Source organism: Leptonychotes weddellii, chromosome 3 (genome assembly GCF_054177405.1).
Source record: "Leptonychotes weddellii isolate Sample4059 chromosome 3, ASM5417740v2, whole genome shotgun sequence".
Taxonomy (NCBI): domain Eukaryota; kingdom Metazoa; phylum Chordata; class Mammalia; order Carnivora; family Phocidae; genus Leptonychotes; species Leptonychotes weddellii.
Window position 1 is genome coordinate 150,044,937 of NC_138371.1, and position 17,991 is coordinate 150,062,927.

The 17,991-nt window shown below is 36.5% G+C and overlaps 1 protein-coding gene across 20 annotated transcripts in view; it reads right to left on the minus strand.

Annotated features, from left to right (window-relative positions):
* The window catches only part of RBM26 (RNA binding motif protein 26), a 90,637-nt gene that overhangs the window by 50,515 nt on the left and 22,131 nt on the right, over positions 1-17,991 (minus strand). For 12 of the 20 annotated variants that reach the window (XR_014143834.1, XR_014143832.1, XR_014143833.1 and 9 more), the window contains exons 2-9: positions 10,968-11,086; positions 10,195-10,331; positions 7,244-7,332; positions 6,437-6,654; positions 4,466-4,726; positions 3,021-3,260; positions 2,430-2,600; positions 1,924-2,079 (exon numbers count right to left, since the gene is read on the minus strand). Coding sequence is in view for 8 of the 20 variants with exons in the window: in XM_081815093.1 (XP_081671219.1) it covers positions 1,924-2,079; positions 2,430-2,600; positions 3,021-3,260; positions 4,466-4,726; positions 6,437-6,654; positions 7,244-7,332; positions 10,195-10,331; positions 10,968-11,086 (1,391 nt within the window). In the remaining 12 variants the exon portion in view is untranslated. The remainder of the gene's footprint in view (positions 1-1,923; positions 2,080-2,429; positions 2,601-3,020; positions 3,261-4,465; positions 4,727-6,436; positions 6,655-7,243; positions 7,333-10,194; positions 10,332-10,967; positions 11,087-17,991) is intronic. The other 8 variants (XR_014143840.1, XR_014143839.1, XR_014143837.1 and 5 more) reach the window with 3 other exon arrangements.

Genomic DNA, 17,991 nt, shown 5'->3' on the forward strand with positions numbered 1-17,991 from the left:
AGTTAGCTGAAGTAGGGCACCTGGGTGGCTCAGTTGGTTAAGCGACTGCCTTCGGCTCAGGTCATGATCCTGGAGTCCCTGGATCGAGTCCCGCATCGGGCTCCCTGCTCGGCAGGGAGTCTGCTTCTCCCTCTGACCCTGCCCCCTCTCATGTGCTCTCTCTCATTCTCTCTCAAATAAATAAATAAAAAATCTTTAAAAAAAAAAAAAAATAAAAGCTGAAGTAGTTAGGGAAAAAAATATATTTTATTGGCCTACATATATTTTCCATTATGGATGACAACCCCTCACTTCCTGGTATTTGCAGCCAATGCTCCCTCTTTCAAATTAATGTGAGCTCTCTCCCTTCCTCTAAACCTTCATATCACGTTGCACCTCCAGGAGAGCAGTTTTGCTGCCCCAGCTGGTGACTTTTTTTTTTTTTTTAAAGATTTTATTTATTTATTTGACAGAGAGAGAGACAGCGAGAGCAGGAACACAAGCAGGGGGAGTGGGAGAGGGAGAAGCAGGCTTCCCGCCGAGCAGGGAGCCCGATGCGGGACTCGATCCCAGGACCCTGGGACCACGACCTGAGCCGAAGGCAGACGCCCAACGATTGAGCCACCCAGGCGCCCCCCCAGCTGGTGACTTTTATCATCGAAACTCTTATCTTCTCTCATTTAGAAATTTTAGCAAAAGGTCTGTCTCCTCTGAGAAAATTTTAAAAGCGAATGAATCACTTCCTAAAACATAATTCCTTTTGATTAAAATATTATAAGCAAACCAATATCAAATTCTTATATGTAAAATACATATCAAGTATAAAAGTTTGTATAAATTTATTTCATTATCCAATCTACAAAAAACGATCTTCAGGAATTAAAGCATTACTCAATCCGAGAACCCCAAGATCACCACCCTAACCAAAGGCAGACACTTAACTGACTTGAGCCACCCAGGCACCCCTAAAGCATTACTTTCAAGAGTTTAGGGGCACCTGGGTGGCTCAGTCGTTAAGTGTCTGCCTTCGGCTCAGGTCATGATCCCAAGGTCCTGGGATCAAGCCCCGCATCGGGCTCCCTGCTCAGGGAGAAGCCTGCTTCTCCCTCTCCCACTCCCCCTGCTTGTGTTCCCTCTCTCACTGTGTCTCTCTCTGTCAAATAAATAAATTAAAAAAAAAAAAATCTTAAAAAAAAAAAGTTTAAATGAACCAATTAAGACTGCAAATGACAGGGGCGCCTGAGTGGCAGTTAAGCATCTGACTTCATTACTCTTGATTTAGGCTCAGGTCATGATCTCAGGGTCGTGGGATAAAGCCCCACGTCAGGCTCAGCGCTGGGCATGGAGCCTACTTAATATTCACTCTCTCCCTCTCTGCCCCTCCCCTCTAACATAAATAAATAAATCTTTAAAAAAAAAAAAAAAAAGACTGCAAAAGATACAAAATACCCCCAAAAAAGCTACCTTAGAAAATATGTACTTTTGGGGCACCTGGGTGGCTCAGTCGGTTAACCATCTGCCTTCAGCTCAGGTTACCCCAGGGTCCTGGGATCGAGCTCCGAGTGGGGCTCCCTGCTCAGTGGGGAATCTGCTTCTCCCTCTCCCTCTGCCTTTCCCTCTGGCTTGTGCGCGCGTGCTCTCTCGCTCACTCACTCTCTCAAATAAATAAAGTCTTAAAAAAAATAAAAGATTTATTCTCCTTTAAAAAAAAAAAAAGAAAATATGTACTTTCGGGAAATTCCTTTCCCCTTGAGTGACAGAACAAAGTGTCACCAGTAACACAAATAGAGAACCACACATTACCTTTTAAGAGAGACCAAAGGATTGGAGGAATAAACTTAATCACCATCCCTTACTCAACCCCAATAAATGTAGGACCATATTCTTTATAAATGTTTGCCACTCTTGATATGAAAATAAGAAGAAAAGATTAATGAATAGTACCTCTGGGTGGCAAATCCATATCCCCTGATGTTAGTCCTATCAAGTTAGGCCTTTGTGCATGTACTCTGTGTCTATACATAGGTCTGGAAGTGTTTGTTATGCTTGGGGCTTCAGGATTGTAGCCATCTGTGTCATATGTATCTGGTAATACAAAAACTGTAATTAAAAAACAATTATAAAACGCCACTTGGTAATTTTTTATATTGATAACAGAAAAAGTAAATTATGTAACACTGTTAATACAGAGCTAACACGCTATATATATAAAAAAGAAAATTTAGTTTTATAAAAATAAGTTAAATAAAAAATATAACTTAGTCTTTTAAAAATCCTGAGGACTTGCATTTAATATACATTCACCATTTCTACATTTTATTCTATATGATTTTTGTGAGAAAAATAAACCTAATAGAGCTAGTCACTCTCTAGACATTTTTAAATTCCTTATCTAAACTCTGCTCTAAAGCCTCACTACATTATGAATATAAAGAGGGGCAAAACTGCACCTGCAGTAAAAAGAGAGGGTGGAGCAGGTGGAGGCTGGTGATGAATGCCAGTTGTTACTACAGTAGGAACAGAACTGGTTGCAGAGTTTGGGGGAGCATCCATGCCAGATGGCTGCAAAGGAGGAAGTGGAGGTGGTGGTCCTGTCAAAACCAAAGAATAAGAAATATCATCTGAAAGCAAACAAATAAAATAAGTTATTGTATATCCAAACATGATATTCTCATTTATCAGCAAAATTATAATATCTATAAACTCAAGTTCTTACAACTATATTAGATTTTTAGGGTAAAATATCCTTTTACTGTATTCCAAAACAGGTTTGTCTTAAGCTATAAAGAACTACTGAGAGCTGGGATTCATCAGGGATGTGCTAAGTCAGGGCCACTCCACACCACAGTAAACCATAGGTTTGGCAAAGCCTGCAAAGTGGGGATATATTCTAAATAAGAGAATCTTGCCCTTGGTTTCTAGCAGGCATCCTTAGGATTATTTTAGGTATTTTTAACAAAAGCAAGCATCAAACTATTAACTTTTAAAAAGGCTATGAATGGACAGATAATAGGTACTGGCAAACAAATAGATTTACTTACCTGTGACAGGTGGTAGGCTAGGTGGTAATGGGCCTGGTGGTGGCACTGGGGGTCTCAGATTCACAGGTGGAGGTGTAAGAATTGGCGGAGGTGGGGGAAGTCCAGGAGGAGGTGGTCCTTCAACAACTGGCGGCTGTGCTGGGAAAGGCAGCATGCCAGGAAGATTCACATCTTCTACAACTACAGGGTCACTTCCATGGTCAAAAGGGCACATGTCTCCTCTCATACAGAAACCCTTTTCTGTAAGGAAGAATAATTAGATACATGGAAAGTGTCAGATATATAAATTTTCTGTAAGTTAACAAAGGTAAGATATTTAAAAATAAGAATATTGGGGCGCCTGGGTGGCTCAGTCGTTAAGCGTCTGCTTTCGGCTCAGGTCATGATCCCAGGGTTCTGGGATCGAGCCCCGCATCGGGCTCCCTGCTCAGCGGGAAGCCTGCTTCTCCCTCTCCCACTCCCCCTGCTTGTGTTCCCTCTCTTGCTGTCTCTCTCTCTCTGTCAAATAGATAAATAAAATCTTTAAAAAAAAAATAAAATATTTTTAATATTGGGCCTGTATAACTAACCATAACACAAGAGCTAATTTCCAGTAACATAAAATACTTACAAAGTAAATATAGCTAACATACACATTAAAAAAGTATATCCACAAATTAAAATGAGTATACCTAGCTAGCAAGAGGATATAAAACTTTTACATATTTTCTGTCATTAGAAGCATTTCCCTTATTTATTTTTCATTTCCTTTATTTAAATCTCACTTAAAAGGGGTGCCTGGGTGGCTCAGTCGTTAAGCGTCTGCCTTCGGCTCGGGTCATGGTCTCAGGGTCCTGGGATTGAGCTCCGCATCGGGCTCCCTGCTCAGCAGGAAGCCTGCTTCTCCCTCCCCCACTCCCCCTGCTTGTGTTCCCTCTCTCGCTGTGTCTCTCTCTGTCAAATAAATAAATAAAACCTTTAAAAATAAATAAATAAATCTCACTTAAAACTCTAAGAATATTGCAACTATAACTTTAGTACAATTTATAAAACTTTTACAGTAAAACTTTGACAGTCTTCATCTATAAAATTCTTACAGGTGATATTCACATTTCTAGGTTCTAATTACATGCCAATAACCACTGATTTCTGAAGAAGTGAGTTTTGTCACGAATGTTTCAGTAGCAGATTCCCAGATAAACAACTCAGTACATACTACTCCTGTTTGGTAAACTCCAAATATATATTAAGACTTATGTGTAAATAAGCACTATCTTTAGATGGATATACAACAGTCAGTAGTGACTAATGAAGGTTTAAATAATACTGAGAAATTCAAGAAGTGCCTAAGACTAACTTACCACCATTAACTGGGCTTTCTATGAATAACTGTGCAACCTAAACTTGTGGAATTTAGTCAACTGGAAATACTAATTCAGTCCTTCAGGAAACAGTAAAAGACTTACCATCATAGTCTCTACACCGTTTCTTTGGCATTGGTGGTCTTACATATGAGTTATGGTCCACTTGGTCTTCATGAAATTCAGACCAACTTTCAGTAGTGTTATTACCATGATGAGTAGGAGCAATTACTGTAATAGTGCTGCTCAAAGTAGGTACAGGGTAGTGACCAGATGAAATATTAGGTACCGAAGAGACTGGAGTATAATTGTTTTCTAGTGGATCTGTCCTATCCAGGTCGTATTTAGGTTTTACTAGATCCCTTTCTGCAACAAAATATAAATAACTTATAAAACTATGCACTATAAAAAAAGTCCCAGATCTACAAAACAGTGGTATTTTTGCTAAACACAGAGAAAATGTTCAAACTGTACACAAGCCTTTTCCTTTAATAACTACTAAATGAATACACAATGTTGCAAGATAAGCTATTTCTTTTCAATATGACCTGAACTATAAAAATCACACAAAATTTGCTGCACTTAATGAGCTTTTTTTTCTTGGAGTGCTGTTTACAGAAAAGAGATCTTTTATTTTCTTCAGTGCAATCTTAGTATGCATAACATCAGCCCACAAAACAAAATATACAATAAAAGTATGGTTATTTTTTCTCTGATGAACATTTAGTTGTAATCCACCCAAAGATCCTAGCATGGCTTTTTAAATAAATAGTATACACTATTAATAGTATTAAATAGTGAAAACTATTTATTGAAGACGGAAACGAATGAGCTAAGAGGAAAGAAAAAGAGTTCGTATTAATCATGAACAAAACCATTAACTGGGCTGTGTTTGGTCCCAAGGAGAGAGAAAAGGTATAAAGAAGATTACTTAAGTGAAGCAATGTGCAGAAGGCCTAGATCACAGAGAGGGAAAAATCTAAGAGTAAGAGAGAAGTATAAAACTTATACAAAACCCGTAAATATTATTTCCCTAAGATTAAAGGTGACTGTACAATAAAAGCTAAAAGAGTAGCAAAAAATCTAATTTGAGTAAAGGTGTTTTACTTGAAGTATTTTAGTTGTTTTATTGCCTCCAGTATCTTCCTTGAAATAACACACATTGGAAGAAAAATTATACATGTTGGAAATGACATGCTCTTGCAAATATATTCATCTGAAATGAGAATTTTAACTGTTTTCCTAATTTTAAAATATAACTCTTATATAATAAACTGAACATATTTATACAATTTAATGAATTTTATCTATGTATATACGTGTGAAACCAATCATAACCAAAATAATATAGATACATATTCATCACTCCCAAAAATATCCTTGCACTCCTTGATAATTCTCTGCCCTTTATTCCATCCAAGGCAACCACTGATTTTTTTTTGTCACCAGAGATTAGTTTGCATTTTCTAAAATTTTATATACATGTATATTCTTTTTTATCTGGCTTCTTTCACTCGGCATTATTATTTTGAGATTCATCCTTTTGTGACATATATCAAAAGTTCCATCCTTTTCTTCCACTGTATGGATGCATCAGGTTATCCATTCGCATGACATTTGGGTTGTTTCTAGTTTTTGTCTATTTCAAAGGAAGGTACCATGATCATTTGCGTACAGTTGTGTGGAAATACACTTTTGTTTCTCTTACATAAATACTTTGGAGTTGGGATGGCTGGGTCATTTGGTAGGTGTAGATTTAAATTTAAGATACTGTGAAAGTTTTTTCCAGAGAGTTCCAGTTTATCTTTATCCTTACCAATATTAGATAAAGTCAGCCTTTTTACTTTTAGTCATTGCAATGGGCATGCAGTGGTGACTGTGGTTTTAATTTACATGAAATAAAATTTTTAAAAGAAATTTTTAAAAAAGCATTCACTTCGACCACAAAATACATCAAAATAGAAAAAATGAAGACAACACTGACAAAAATTAAAAACCATTTTTAAAACCCTCAAATGCAGCGTATTCACAATAGAAGAATGCTAATCAGAACATACATATATATGGATTATTTACCCCGGCTTCGTGTTCTGCTTCTGCTTCTAGTCCTGCTTCTATCCCTATCCCGGTCACGAAGCCTCTCTTTACTCCAACTTCGACTCCGACTCCTGCTGTAACTTCGACTTCGGCCTCGTCTTCTATTGTACCGGTCTCTATATGAATCTCTTCGAGGAGGGTTTCGATCATAATCTCTTTTGCGAGAACGATCATCTTTTTTCCTCTCATCACGACTTCTAAAGAAATAAAATGATCACTTTCAGGAAAGTAAGTAGATACAGAAAATACTCATTAAATGCAAAAGTCACATTTTACTCCTGTAAACATGATTCTTTATTCCACCACATATATAGGAAACTCAAATTGAAAAACTGAACATGATCTGCTCAAGAACTCTAAAACCCCTTTAAAGGAAAGTCTCAATCCCTAACCTTATACACAAAGACATCTATACATCTGGCATCGGTACATCACATCTCTTAGCACGTTGTCCTGTACACACATAACCTCATACTTACAGGCATGTAGCGCATCTACTGCCTACACTAAATGCTTTTGAAGCCTTAGTGGGAAAAATAATTTATTCACACTAAAGGGAAACTCCATGCAAAAACAGTTCTCACTTCATGCAGGCACTATTCTAAATCTCAATTCCAGGACCTACAAACGTGACACAGATATTCTTGGTAAGAAAGGAACTGAGTTACACTTTCCTAGACCAAAAGAAGAGTAGACATTACTTGCCCCTAGGCGAGATAATCAAGTCTAAGCATTCATACAAAAGATATCCAATGTCTAAGCACTGAACATGGTTCAATCAATCACCTATTTTCTCTGTATCGGGAACTTGACTGGGGAGGACTATGATTTAGTCTTCTGGAAAACTTCTTCTCTCGCTCTTCCTCCTTTGTGATCTGATATACAAAGAAAAATTTGCATTAAATTTAGCAAGTTATTCCTTGCCATGTTACTATTTGAATGATTTAATTGATATTAAAATACAGACGTGAAACTGTTCTCTTCTAAAAGCATTAAAAAAATTTCTCTTCTAAGTACAATCATTTAATTTAACCATAGAAGAAAGGTTTGCTGAAAGTTACAGTGAATGCTAAAGAAACTCAGAAATGTTTATCTTAGATAACAGTGGTGAGAAAACACTTAGGCAAATGTCCTCATTTTAACATTATTAGTAGAAAGTCAATTTTAGTTCTTCTTTCAAAAGTCCAACATACACTCATGTTTTGGTTTCACGGATTTGGCCAGGCACCACACACATTAGGAAATAGAGCAGAATGCATTAGAACTAACCAAGTCAGAAAAAGAGATGTAAGAGAAAATGATATGTAAGGTCAAACAGTTCTCCAGTTCTCAGCAGTATGGCAGCTATATATTCCTCTTCCCTACAAGGGGCCTCCATTCATATTATATTAATAGAAAGCAGCCCTGGAAAATATTCCCTTGATCAGTGCGCTACTTTTCTGAGGCCAGAATTTTCCATGCTATACTGTCTAGAACACTGTTACATAGGACATTAATAGGTGTTACTAGAAAAAAAAGATTTAGAGGATAAACAAATACAGGAAATACTGAACATGTGGTTTCTGTAAATATGATAGGACTCAAGATTTTGCACTGTTAATAAGAACTCTAAGACAATCTGATGCAGGCAGTCTATAGGATAATAGAACAGTGTCCCAGTTTATGCCAGTTGTTCCAATACCCCTCTGGGTAAGAGCCTCTTACTGTCAGAAGTGTCCAATGTTGGGTGATAAATTAAATGGAAATCCTATTAATAGGCCAAACTCTAAGAAACACAGCTTAAAAGCCTTTAAGTCTTTTTTTTCTTATACTTTCATTCTCCTCTTCCCACCCATTTCAACCCTTCCCCGCCCAAAAAAAAAACAGGGTACGGTACAATGCACCTTTTCCCTTCTACGTGCTTCAACACACACTCGTGAGTAATTTATGTTGACAGATCATCATATTCCACAGTACATGCTCAACTGGCAACTTTTATTATACCCACGGTATTTTAAATCCAGGTTGTCATCTGACATTTTGACAGTTCTGAAAGATCAGGGATAAATATCCTTCACAATTGGTCAAGAAAACTGTGGAGAAATATTATTATGTCAATAGACGTAAGACTAAGGTTTTGCCACTAATTCGTTTTGGGGGAAGACTTCTTACTGCTTCTCAAATCCAGAGAAGACTACTTAAGATTTTCTAAGAATTAAAATATGATTTGCAATAGCAAAAATCTAGAACTAACCCATCAAACTTGCATCGGTGGGCAAAACTTAAATAAATTATTGTGCATCTCTACGTGGCGTAAGCAGTTGCCAGCACAATAGCAACTATCCCTTTCCTTATTAATAGAACCCCTACTGTAAGGTATGAAATATGCACAAAATTATTTCTGGTCTTCCCTTTCACTGAGAAGTGATAGGGGTGTTTTATGCGCACGTCTGTGTAACTACATACATGTACATGTGTGTAAATGTGTTCAGATGCAGAATAAAAATATATTTGAGACTTACTATGTAATGTTATACATGTTTATATCATTACATAATAAACAAATATTACTTACATAATCTGTAAAGAAAAAAAAGAGTATGAGGGGAAAAAACCCAATCACATCTTCTACCACACAACAATCTCTCAACAGTAATAGGAACTGCCATTTACTGAGAACATACTATGTGCTACACACTACGCCAAGTGCTCTACAGACAACATTTTATTATTCCTCACAACAACCCTATAGTGTTTCCATTTCACAGCTGAGTAAACTAAGGCTTGGCAAAGTAACGTTTTCAAGGTCATAAAGCACTGACTGATAAAGCCAAAATTTTAACCAAGATTTATTTGACCTAAAGCTAGGCCAACTGCAGAAATATAACAGCTTAACTGTCAATTAGTTTTGCTCGAATTACAATCTTTAAACATCAAATTAAGAAGATCTGAATTTTTATGATTATTAAGAATGGCAATCTTGTATAAAAGGTAAATTCTTCTAAAACTCTTAAAGGATGAAGTCATGCCCACTGCCCTGTGAAGGTCCTTTTACAAGACTACCTTAAAAACATCCCCCTACAAAATTCAGGCAGGATAGAAGCAAATAGATCTAATGTCAATCTAATTATTTTCACAGAACATAGATAATGCGAGTCCACAGCTGTAAGATACTATACAGAAAAGAGTTAAAAAGTAAGCCTGAGACTGTCATCCTTAGAAAGGCCTGCTTATTATAAGGTAGGCCCTTGGCTGGTGTCTGTGAACTCTGATTTCTGGAGGGTTCCCATCATTCCCTGATAATAACAGCTCACTATATGCCTGAATTGTTTGTGTCAACGATACGGTTTTATGCTGAACACATGCTTTCCTCTGGGAGTTTGGAATTTTGGTACCTAGTAGACAGAAGGTGCATCTGTGACCAGCCCTCAATAAAAAGCCTGGACACTGAGTCTCTAATGAGCTTCCCTAGTTCAAATGTGTTGAAAACTACTTGTTACGTGCATCCTTTGTGACTCTCCTAGGAGAAGCCTCTAGAAGCTTATGTCTGTTTTCCCCCAGACTTCGCAACACCTACTTTTTCCTTTTGTTGATTTTGCTGTAAAGTCATAGCCATGAGTATGACTAAGTGTTAAGTCCTATGACTGCTCCTAGGGATGGTCCTGAGGATTCTTGACACAAACACAGAAAGTAAACCTCAGTTTAATTATTCCTTATATGTTTTTAAAGAACATCTAAAGTTTAACACAAATCCTTACCTCTTCTTTTTTTATATCTTTTTCTTGGTGCTGAAAAAATTCTACCTTTAAGCTTCCTGATGATGGCTGCTCTGGAGGAGGTAGATAACTCTTTGTATTCACAGCATCAAAAAGCTTTTCCACAAATATCTGCGTCTCTAACAAACAAACAAAAAAAAACCCAAAAAACCACAGATTAAAGACATTTGCTAAGATATGATTTCTCCCCTTCTATACATCAGAGTTCAATATGATGAAATATACAATGACTTTTATAACTCTAGAAATTAAACTAAGACCAATAGCTTCCCAACCAGTGTGTCATGACACAAATCCTATGGTAATACTAAATCCATTCAATTTCAGGGTAGTGGAACTAGGATGGCCAGAGCTTCTGGGCCAGTGGCTTCCAGCCATGACTAGTCTCCAGGTACCCTGCGCCCAGAGTGCCAAACATAAATATTATTATCTAGATGGTAGCAAAGTGAAAAAAGTTAGAAACACTATCTAGACAACATCCCCAGTAGCTTCTTAAGCAATACGATCTTTAAATAAACAAGCATTCATTTACTTAATCTTTTAAGGAGAAATATCGGCTTCCTTTAAGAAAGAGAATAAAGATACTAATGAAAAAGGTTTTCATTATAAATAAGCTATAATCAGTAATAATACTGTTTATTCAACTTTGTTATAATTAGAGTGTGTTCTCTTATGGAGTTCCTTTAATATTATGGAAAATCTTGCTTTAAAGGATTTATTAAAATAAACTACTATTTTTAAACCAAAGATTTTACCTTTTTGAAGAAATACATCCAGTTGATCAATACATAATGCCTTTAACTCTTTCTCACTTTTGTCTTTCTTTACCAAAGCGAGAACATATTTTGCTAGGGCTGATGGATCTGCATCACAACTGAAGAAAAAAAGCAATGTTGAAGGAAATTTAGCCATAAACAATTGCACATTCTAAAAATTTCAGTTACAAACAGACTTAGTTGGTATGATAGTTAAGTGAATTATTATATGTAAAAAGCACCTACCCCATGGAAAGCAATGAAGAAATATAAGTTCTCCCTTATAGTAATGTATTTTACACGATCTACATAGCCAATATTCCGTATCCTTCCACATTTGTACTAATGTATGTATTAAACTCGGTAGGCTTTATTATTATTAAAAAGAGAAGTTATAACAAAGTAAAAACAGTACCAGAGCATCAAAAACTATTAGCGTGGAACCAATAAAAATACAAAAAGTGCCCTCCCCTTTCCCCTACCCCAAGAACTAAATAGCTAGAAAACCCAGAAAGGGCACTAAAGAAAACCTGAAAACATACTACAAGTTTAGAAACAGACCCAAATAAATAAATACATGAATTTTGATTTTATAAAGGTGGCATCCAAGTCAATGTGCAAGAGATGAACTATACAATAAATGATATTGAGACAAGTGGCAGTTATTAAAAACTAAGTTGGTTCTATAACTGATTCCATACACCACAATAAATCTAAAACTGAAAAATATGAAACCACTAAAGTATTAGGAAAAAAAACAAGGAAGTTATTTTATAACTCTGGAGTAATGAAGACTTTCTGAATAATGACAGAAATCTGTATTACAAGAGTAATTTGATTATACCAAAAAAAGGCAAAAACTTTGGAATGAAGAGTCAAAAGACAAATAAAAAAAGCTCAAATAATTTAACCCATTCCAAAAAGTGAATTCTCCTAATATGTAGTTTCTATCAATCAGTAAGACCAAAATCATAAGAGAAAAAAGATAAAGAATACAAATAGATACTAAACAGAAAAAGTAAGTATAAATATGAGTAAAAATACACCCTCATCCATAAAAGAAATTCACACTTAAGCTATACTGAAATACCATTTTTCAGCTATAAAGCTGGCAAAATCTAAAGATACGAATATATATTCTGCAGATAAGACTATGGGGATGCACACAGTTTTTAAACACTGTGGCTGCTGTGAGGAGACTGGTAGCATACAATCACAAGTGCAAATGACCTAGCAATTCTATTTCTCTGAAGTTACTTTACAGACATACTTACATATTCAAAGTGACACATACACAGATCATTCACTGTCACACTGATTGCAAAATAAAAAATGTGCAAAATGTCCATTTACAGAGGACTGGAAAAAGAAATTATACTAATCTACACAAGGGAATGGAATACAGCAAAAAGACACAAAAAAGAATGAGGAAGTGTTCCTATCATAGAGAAATTTTCCTTATCAATTTGTTATGTTCAAAAAGGTAGAGTTTATAGCAGCAATGTCCACAATAGCCAAACTATGCAAAGAGCCTAGATGTCCATCAACAGATGAATGGATAAGGAAGATGTGGTATATATATGCAATGGAGTATTATTTGCATTTGCAACGACATGGATGGAACTAGAGGGTATTATGCTAAGCAAAATAAGTCAATCAGACAAAGACAAGTATCATATGATCTCACTGATAATGAAGAATTTGAAAAACAAGACAGAGGATCATAGGGGAAGGGAGGGAAAAATGAAACAAGACGAAACCAGAGAGGGAGATAAACCATAAGAGACTCTTAATCTCAGGAAACAAACTGAGGGTTGCTGGAGTAGAGGGGGCTGGGAGGGATGGGGTGGCTGGGTGATGGACACTGGGGAGGGTATGTGCTATGGTGAGCGCTGTGAATTGTGCAAGACTGATGAATCACAGACTTGTACCCCTGAAACAAATATTATATGTTATAAAAAAAAAAAAAAAAAAAAAAAGCAAGGTAGAGAAAACCGGCTATCATGTTACCATTTGTGTGGGGGAAAGAGAAGAAATTATGTATTTGGATTGGCTTATATTTGAATAATAAATATGTGGAAGTACAAACAAATAATTTTGGTTATTGATTTTTTTTTGGATGGGGGGAGATAGTGGGGGCTAAGTGAAGGAGGAACAGAGTGAGCAAAGAAAGTTTTTGATGCCTGAGCTATGCCCAATCCTAACAAAAAGCCAGGTAATTGTTTTTCAACTAAGCTAAGATTGTTACCCATGTAATTAATGGTCATTTTACAATTTAGGCTAAATAAGAATAAAATAGTAGCAACAGCCAAGCACTAACATCTACCGAACACCTAGTTTGTGCCATGAACTGTACATACTGTATTTATTAGCTCTATTCTGTAACAGTTCTACAAAAGTACAGCAGTAACCTACATCACTGAATCAAAAAGTACATCTTTAAAAAGACAATGAAGAGGGCGCCTGGGTGGCTCAGTCGTTAAGTGTCTGCCTTCAGCTCAGGTCATGATCCGAGGGTCCTGGGATCGAGCCCTACATCAGGCTCCCTGCTCAGTGGGAGGCCTGCTTCTCCCTCTCCCACTCCTCCTGCTTGTGTTCCCTCTCTCGCTGTCTCTCTGTCAAATAAATAAATAAAATCTTAAAAAAAAGACAATGAAGAGCTTTGGTTGCACAGAAACACCTATAGAAAACACCTATAGAAAAACCTGACTGCAAGTGAATCAACAGGCGTAATTCAACCATTTGTGTTTTGCTTTGTTGTTTTATAAAGGCTACACAGATAAATCTAATACAGCGTCAGAACTGACAAATACTCTATTAAGGAACCAGTATAGCATTTATCATATGTTCTAAGACTTCCTAGTCTACATTACTGTGGTCATTAACTACGTCTTCCAATTTTTCACTCCTCCCTTTAGAAGGCAGAGCCTGATTCCCCACTCTTTGAGAGTAGGCTCAATTTAGGGACTTGCTTCTAAACAAACAGAAGAGCAGAAGTGATGGTGTCTACCTTCCGAGACTAGGACCTACAAAGTATTGTGGCATCATCCTTGCTCTCTCTCTGGAATCACTTCTAGAGAAAACAGCTGCTATGTTCCAAGGACACTCGAGCAGCCTTATGGAGAGCACCATGTGGCAGTGAAATGAGGGTTCCAGTCAACAGTCAGAGGACTGAGGTCTCTTGCCAACAGCCATATGTGAGTGAGCTTGGAAGCCTATTCTACAGTCACCGTAGAACCTTGAGAAGACTGCAGAACTGATCTACAGCTTAACTGCAATCTCATGATTCAGAGCCAGAAATACTCCACTAACCTGCTTCCAAATTCCTGACACAGGAATGATAAATGTCATGAGGTGATAAATGTCTGCTGTGTTACTAAGTTAAGTTGCAGGGTAATTTGTCAGTAATCATACTTTTCTCATAGATCTATTTCCATTTATTTACAAAGATTTGAAATGGGCTATTGAACAAGAAACAAGAAAAAATTCCACTTTAATGGTCCATGAAAGATTTTTTTAAAGAGTTTTTCTTTGAAATTTATTTCAATATACTTAAACTAACCTTTTAAAAAAATACAGACAAAATGATTTATGATTTTTTCATGTTTTATCATAATGAGCACAGAAATACTTACATCTGTGATGAAATAAGCCCAAAGAAATGGGACAAATATAACCTCATGATGAGCTATAGATATACTTACACCCAGCAATTTGGTAATACTGAATGACAAATCATGAAAGAATGCCTATTCATGTTAGGTAATCTGAATAAGCACAGTCAACTAAACACTTAACTAGACATCAAGCTAAACATACTTCAGTTTACTGAAAAATCACTGTGAAACAGAATACTAGCACTGTGTTATACTGTTTTATTGCAACTGCTGTTAATAAACAAATCTAGAGGGGTGCCTGGGTGGCTCAGTCGTTAAGCGTCTGCCTTCGGCTCAGGTCATGATCCCAGAGTCCTGGGATCAAGCACCGCACCGGGCTCCCTGCGCCGCGGAGAGCCTGCTTCTCCCTCTCCTGCTCCCCCCTGCTTGTGTTCCTGTTCTCGCTGTCTCTCTGTCGAATAAATAAATAAAATCTTTAAAAATAAATAAATAAAACAAATTTAGAGTCTCCACATTGAGTCCAAATCCTATAATTTAACTCAACATTGGTCTTATTGTGAATTTTCAACTTAATAACAGCCTTGCTAATGACTTAACTGTGACTTTACATTTCTCTTAACTAAACACCAAATCTATTCCACTGCCACTCCATTACTTTTCTAAATATGATACTTTAAGTCAATTAAAATTTTAGCGGTTAAAAATATAAGGGTGCCGGGTGGCTCAGTCGGTTAAGTGTCCACCTTCAGCTCAGGTCATGACCTCAGGGTCCTGGGATAGAGCCCCACGTTGGGCTCCCTGTTCAGCAGGGAGTCTGCTTCTCCCTCTCCCTCTTCCACTCCCCACTATTCGAGTTCTCTCTCTCAAATAAATAAAATCTTTATTAAAAAATGCAGAAAAAGGCCTTTGTGATTTCTGTAATTATTATGGTTTATAGACCACAGTTTTATAAAACAGCAAGACAGAATCATTCCCGAACAATCACTGCTCAACATCTTCTATAGGCAGCTATTGAACTGAATTAAAAAAACAATAAAATCACAACAACCACAGCAAATCAACTACCATACACAAAAATTCTAAATCCTTGACACAGTCTGAAAGGGCAAATTACTTTTTAAAATTTGTTAAACTGCAAATTATATAGTAGAAACAAGGTTTATAATTTCACATTTAATGGCAAAATGGGTGAATTTACATTTGAGAGGCAATTTTTCTTAAATCCTATAAAAAGTCATTTCATATTTAATATTTTTAAAAACAAAAAAAATATGTACTTGTAAATTACAGCTAAGTAAAAGAATATCTGAACTACAGAAGTTTAATAATATGCCACATGTTATAAATCAAGGAGAAAGGGCAAAATATGTGTTCTCTTTTCTATGTTTTAATTAAAAGTGCCAATGCTACTTCATCTGAACACCCAGCAACAAGCTGCTATGCAAAATTAATGCAGTAAAAATGTTTAAATTACCTAATCAAAAGAAAATTTTATTAAGATAGTAAGGGGTTATTTAAAAAAAAAAAAAGTCTCCATGGCAAGCAAGACTATTCATACAGTACTTTACGGCACCAGCTGCCACTGTTGATGATAGGTTTGCAGTATGAATGAACAGATCTTGTCAGAGATAGACTTTACCCTATGCTATGTTACTAGCATTCTAGAAACAGTTAAAGAAAAGTGGGACTGAAATCTTTCAGATCAGAGAGAGAAAGGGGACAGATTAGGTAATGTTTAAGTACAAAGAACACTGAGTGACAGACTTCATCCCTATCTTAGCAAACAGGCTGAATTCCCACTGATTCTACGTTCCATAAAGACTTCTCAATCCAGTAAGTACATAATCTGCCAATAAAACATCAAACTAACCACAGAGTGCTCCAACTCCAATTACCTGTGTGTGTGTGTGTGTGTGTGTGTGTGTGTGTTGGGGGATTGAGAGGGTTGGGTGGGCAAAACACAAACAAAACAAACTAAAGAATAAGGCCGGCATGAGACACAACTTGCCAACAGCATTTGTGAAAGGCGGGGTGGAGGAGGAGCAACTAAGTATTTTAGTATGTCAAATGAGATAAAGTGTGAAATGGCTGGGGGAAAACTTAAATCATAAAGATGCAATAATATAAGAAAACAGTACTAGAGAGGAAACAGCGCAGTTCCCAAGCCGTAGAGAGAGCCATTGCTTTCACTTCAAGGTGTCACCTTTTACAAATACATAAGCAAATTCAAACGGACTCCCGGAAAATGACCAGAATGGTAAATGGATATCATTATCAGAGAGCTTACTAGAGATTCTCAGCCTGGAAAATTGAAATGTCAGAGAGAACTTGGTAGGTTTTCAAATAATTGAAGGGCTATCACAAGAAAGATTACACTTACTCAAGACATCCTCCACGGGATATAATTAGAACCAATAAGTGGAAGGAACAGATTTTGGCTTAAAATAGAAATGAACTTTTTAATAATCAGAGGCCTCCCAAAGGCAGAATAAACTGCCTGAAAGAAAAGAGCATTTTCCATCATTAGAATGGTTTCAAGCATAGGCTGAACAGCCCCTGGCAGATAAGCACTGGATTGGATAGTAAATCCCTCACAAACGTGAAAGAGTATAATCCTTAGGTTTAATTTTGTTTGTGGAATACTGTGCCAAATATATGAATTATAAGATAATACAGTATTCTTTTCAATTAATTTGTAAATATTAGCAATAAAAAAATTTAAGTGACCTGGCACTACAGATAAAATATGTACTATATAGCAGAGTTTTATCAAAACATACCAAAACCCAAAAACAGAACTTCTTACACACATGTGTAGCCGCTGGGCCTAACACAGTACCTAAGAGAGAATACAGAGAAAGAGAGAGAGAATATATACAAATCTATCTCACTACATCAACAGCTCACTTTTATCAAGGACCCTTTCTTTTTCATTCATGAAGTACTTAGAATAAAATAAGTTGATTATCTTCCAAATATCACATTCATCTTTCAAAAATGTTTAACAAGCACCTACTATGTAAGGCACTGTTCTAGATCCTGATGATTCAACTTCGAAAAAAATTTCAGTCCTTGTGCTCACAGAATTTACACTGGGGCTGTTGAAGCTCCAGTGGAGGAGACACAATACATACATAGATACACACAACATATTATCATGTAGACAAGTGCTCTGAGGAAAAATAATGTAAAGCATGAAGATAAATTATAGAGTAATAGGAACAAGAAAGAGGAGAAAGAATGAATGAATGAATATATATTAGATAAAATCATCAGGGAAGAACCCTGATGAAGTAACCATTTAAACAGGGATCAGAATTTAAACAGGGATCAAAATGGAGCACAAGCAAGCTTTGGGCTATCTGGAAAAAGGACAGCCCAGGCTGAGGGAGCCCAACAGAAAAGGT